A 3,582-nucleotide genomic window follows, 5' to 3' on the forward strand; every position below is an offset into this window, starting at 1 on the left:
ACGCAATACTGTTGCATGGGAATGCAAAAGAAAAAAAATCTCCCATGTCCCCTAGCGGGCTCCGTAATTTCTATTTAAATGGTACACAATAACAAAAAAACAAAAAAAACAAAAACGAAATTGCATGCCGTTGACCAACAATTAGCATAGATGCTAACATTATAAATACTAATTATTACTGTAAGTGATACACAAATCAAACGTATTGAATCGTTACTAATAAATCCAGATATTCTTCAGAGTTGGTGAGAAAAGATGTGCAGCTTTACTGCAATGTGTTTCTGCTGCAGCAGCTACGGTGTCTCTATTGGGACAAATGTCCCCTCACAGAAACTACTCTCTGTTAGTGACAGAACAGCCCYGTCCTAATGCAAGGTGTGATGTTTGCTGAGCCTGTTCTCTGCACATAGGTGGCATCGCCTTTAAATACGTGACCTACACTGAATGTTTGTACGAAGAGACAGAGACTTGCAGCTTTCAGCTTCATGCTCACTCTGCAGCTTCTGTTTAAATTTAGACAGATTTCTTTCTGAAAGCCCTCATCTCATCGCTGCTGTCTGTGCTGCTAATTCTGGTCGTCTTGCTTTTTATTTAACATCCTTTTCTTCCACGTTCCTCCTGTCCAGGAGTTCAGGCAGAAGGTGATGCTGGGAACGCCGTTTGTCGTCATCTGGCTCATCGGTTTCGTCGCCGACCTGGACGTCGACTCCTGGCTCATCAAGGGCGTCATGTACGCCGGCGTCTGGGTGGCTGTGCAGTTCCTCTCGAAGTATGTCTCAGGTGAAAAATACATAGAATAGAAGTGGAGTGAAGAGTTGCTAAATCAGTTTTACCTTTTTGTTTGTTCAGCATTATGACCCACACTCGCTCGTTTAAACTGTATTCTTTCTGTCAGTGGAGTCGTGCTCCTAACCAAGCTGAGTGATATCTGTTGTTTGGTTGTTTTTAACCAGGTTGACTTCAAAGGTTGACCACTTGTAGATGTACAATCATTACTTCCTGAGAGTTTTATAAAAACATAATTTGCGGGACCTCATTTTTGAAAATAAATGATTGTTGCAACCCTGTTGTCTCTCTCCACAGGGCTTTTTTCGACCACTCCATGCACAGCGCCCTGCCTCTCGGAATCTACCTAGCAACCAAGTTTTGGATGTACACCACCTGGTTTTATTGGTTCTGGAACGATATCCTTTCAGACCTGTGTTAGCAGCAGTGTGTTTAGTGGAAGGCTTGTTGTGAGCTGACAGGTAAGTATTTGTGCACACCAGTCGGGTAAAAATAATTTGGTTTGAGCCTGATGATGGATTTGCTTCTTGTTTGAGCTGCAGAGCTTTTCTCTGAGGTATTTGACAGCTGGAGGTTGTTCAGTTTGCTTTAACTCAAGTGTTTCTTGTCTCCGCCTGCACACAGATTAGTGCCTCTGTTGGTCTCATCTCAAATGAACCTGGACCTGGAATCTGATATTTTCTTTAACTAGAAGTTAATGAAGAAGATGTGCAGAGTTAAAACTGTGACCTCATCACAAAATGAAATATACCATAATGTGCATTTTAACTATATCCACACAGTGTTTATTTAACCACTTCTGATCTTGCTTCTTTAATAAAACTGTCAATAAAGAATTTTTGGCAGTTAAAATAATTGGGTTAATAAAGGTTTGAACAGAAGAAAAGTCATTTTRTCGTTCTCCTTGACTTCTCGGCACATCTGCCTTTTGCCACGGTCCATATCCCCTTCCTGGTCAACAGCCTGGCTTTGTTCTACAACTTTGGTAAATCCTGGAAGTCTGATCCAGGAATTATTAAAGCATCAGAGGAACAGAAGAAAAAGGTGAGAAGTTGGCTCACAAAAAAAAGGCAAAAGTTGTTTAAGAACAACTTTCCCCCCAATTTTTTTGTTTAAATTTTATTATTATTATTATTATTATGTTGCTTTTGTGAACAGAATGTGGGTTTAAGAGATTTGCAAAGTCGTCTGAGTTCTCTCAATTTCCAACAGGGAATTCCCATTCGAGGTGTGTTCCAGTTTAAATTTGCGACTTGTAAGTGGTTAAACTCCCACTTCCCAGTATAACTGGGCTGCTCAAAAGTAGACTTTTAGATAATACACTCAGAAACCTGCTGTGAAAAACAACTGTGATTCAGACCAGGTAAATTTGGTCTCCTATGGCTGGTTGTGAATGAAACCATAATAAATTGCTGTGAGTCTTTCTGCCGGTTCACAAAGACATCATTCAGCTCTAAATCCCAAGCTCAGCCTCTGTCAGCTCATTCGCCAAATACTTGAGTCACACTGAACATTATTTTCCCCCCTCCTTCAGACAATTGTGGAACTGGCAGAGACAGGCAGCCTGGATTTAAGCATATTCTGCAGCACCTGCTTGGTAAACCTCTCTTTGTAATCATTTTTTTATTCCATTTATACAGTAAAGGGAAAAAAAAGTTAATCCCAGTTTTTGTTCTGTAATAGATACGGAAGCCCATTCGCTCCAAACACTGCGCCGTGTGCAACCGCTGCATCGCTAAGTTCGACCACCACTGTCCCTGGGTGGGGAACTGCGTGGGTACGTCAGCCTCACAGCCACAACACACACACACACACACACACACACACACACACACAGCTCATAATTCACTCTGAACACTGACAGTCCCGTTTGGTTTCCTGTGAGTTCTGGTTAGCGCTGTATCAGATGGTGTAGATGGAATTTGCAAGATGCTACAAATAATTCCACAAACAACAACGGTTTTTAAAGCTCTACAGCTCAGAACATCTTCACAGGAACATGAGTCGGAATTGAAAACGAGTCACAAAATGAAAAGTTGAGACGACTGAACTGCAGTTTGTTTCCTGGGGTTTTGGAGATTTTAACTCAAAGTTTTGACATTTGAGATGAAAGCTTTGATTCGGTCTAAATTTTGCTAAATTGTTTGAAAACCAGGGTTAGTCAGTTGAGAACACGTTCACATTTTTGTTATGGGTAGGTAACATTTGGGGTCACTTGCCCAACAGAAAAAACAAAAAAACAACACGTCAAACCCTGAGGAGAAAGTGGGAAAGTGTTCAAAGTTTCTTCAGACATTTTYTAGTAAAGCTTCATTATTCTCTCAAGACCAAACATTTTGGTCAACTCGAGAAGTCCCTCAAGACCTGCTCCTATTGTTGCATCAGGTCTTAATGGGTTAAAGCAAACATCCTGGAAAAAATGAGCCAATCAGTGAGGACCAGCTGAACAAAGTGGAGACTGGAGGCAGAAACAAAAGCAAACGTCTGTAAAACCGACAGGAGACAGCAGGGGAAGGAAGAACCGCAGGATCTGTGAGCACTTCCTGTTTAAAAGCACGTGGGTCAGGATGAAACTTTTCGTGAGGAAACTGTCTGAACAAACATGAAGGCTCAGCTGTGCTCCTTAAAAATCTCTTCAACTCATATTTACAAGTGGTCAGATTGAGATGCACATCCTTTCGGTTTTCTTTATTGCTCCYTTTTCACAGTTTTTCTGGTTCAAGTGACTTTTTCTGTGGTTCMATCTCCCCAAAAAGCTGTGGAGTAGAGATTGACTGACACAAGTTTTTGAAGGCC

At 41.3% G+C, this 3,582-nt stretch overlaps 1 protein-coding gene across 1 annotated transcript in view; it reads left to right on the top strand.

Moving 5' to 3' along the window:
* zdhhc17 (zDHHC palmitoyltransferase 17) overlaps nt 1–3,582 on the top strand; it is a 41,896-nt gene that overhangs the window by 33,289 nt on the left and 5,025 nt on the right. Inside the window, exons 8-12 of the mRNA XM_014015591.1 lie at nt 627–769; nt 1,084–1,184; nt 1,706–1,830; nt 2,321–2,383; nt 2,470–2,563. Of these exons, the coding sequence (XP_013871045.1) occupies nt 627–769; nt 1,084–1,184; nt 1,706–1,830; nt 2,321–2,383; nt 2,470–2,563 (526 nt within the window). The remainder of the gene's footprint in view (nt 1–626; nt 770–1,083; nt 1,185–1,705; nt 1,831–2,320; nt 2,384–2,469; nt 2,564–3,582) is intronic.

This window comes from Austrofundulus limnaeus, unplaced genomic scaffold (assembly GCF_001266775.1).
Source record: "Austrofundulus limnaeus strain Quisiro unplaced genomic scaffold, Austrofundulus_limnaeus-1.0 Scaffold132, whole genome shotgun sequence".
NCBI lineage: Eukaryota > Metazoa > Chordata > Actinopteri > Cyprinodontiformes > Rivulidae > Austrofundulus > Austrofundulus limnaeus.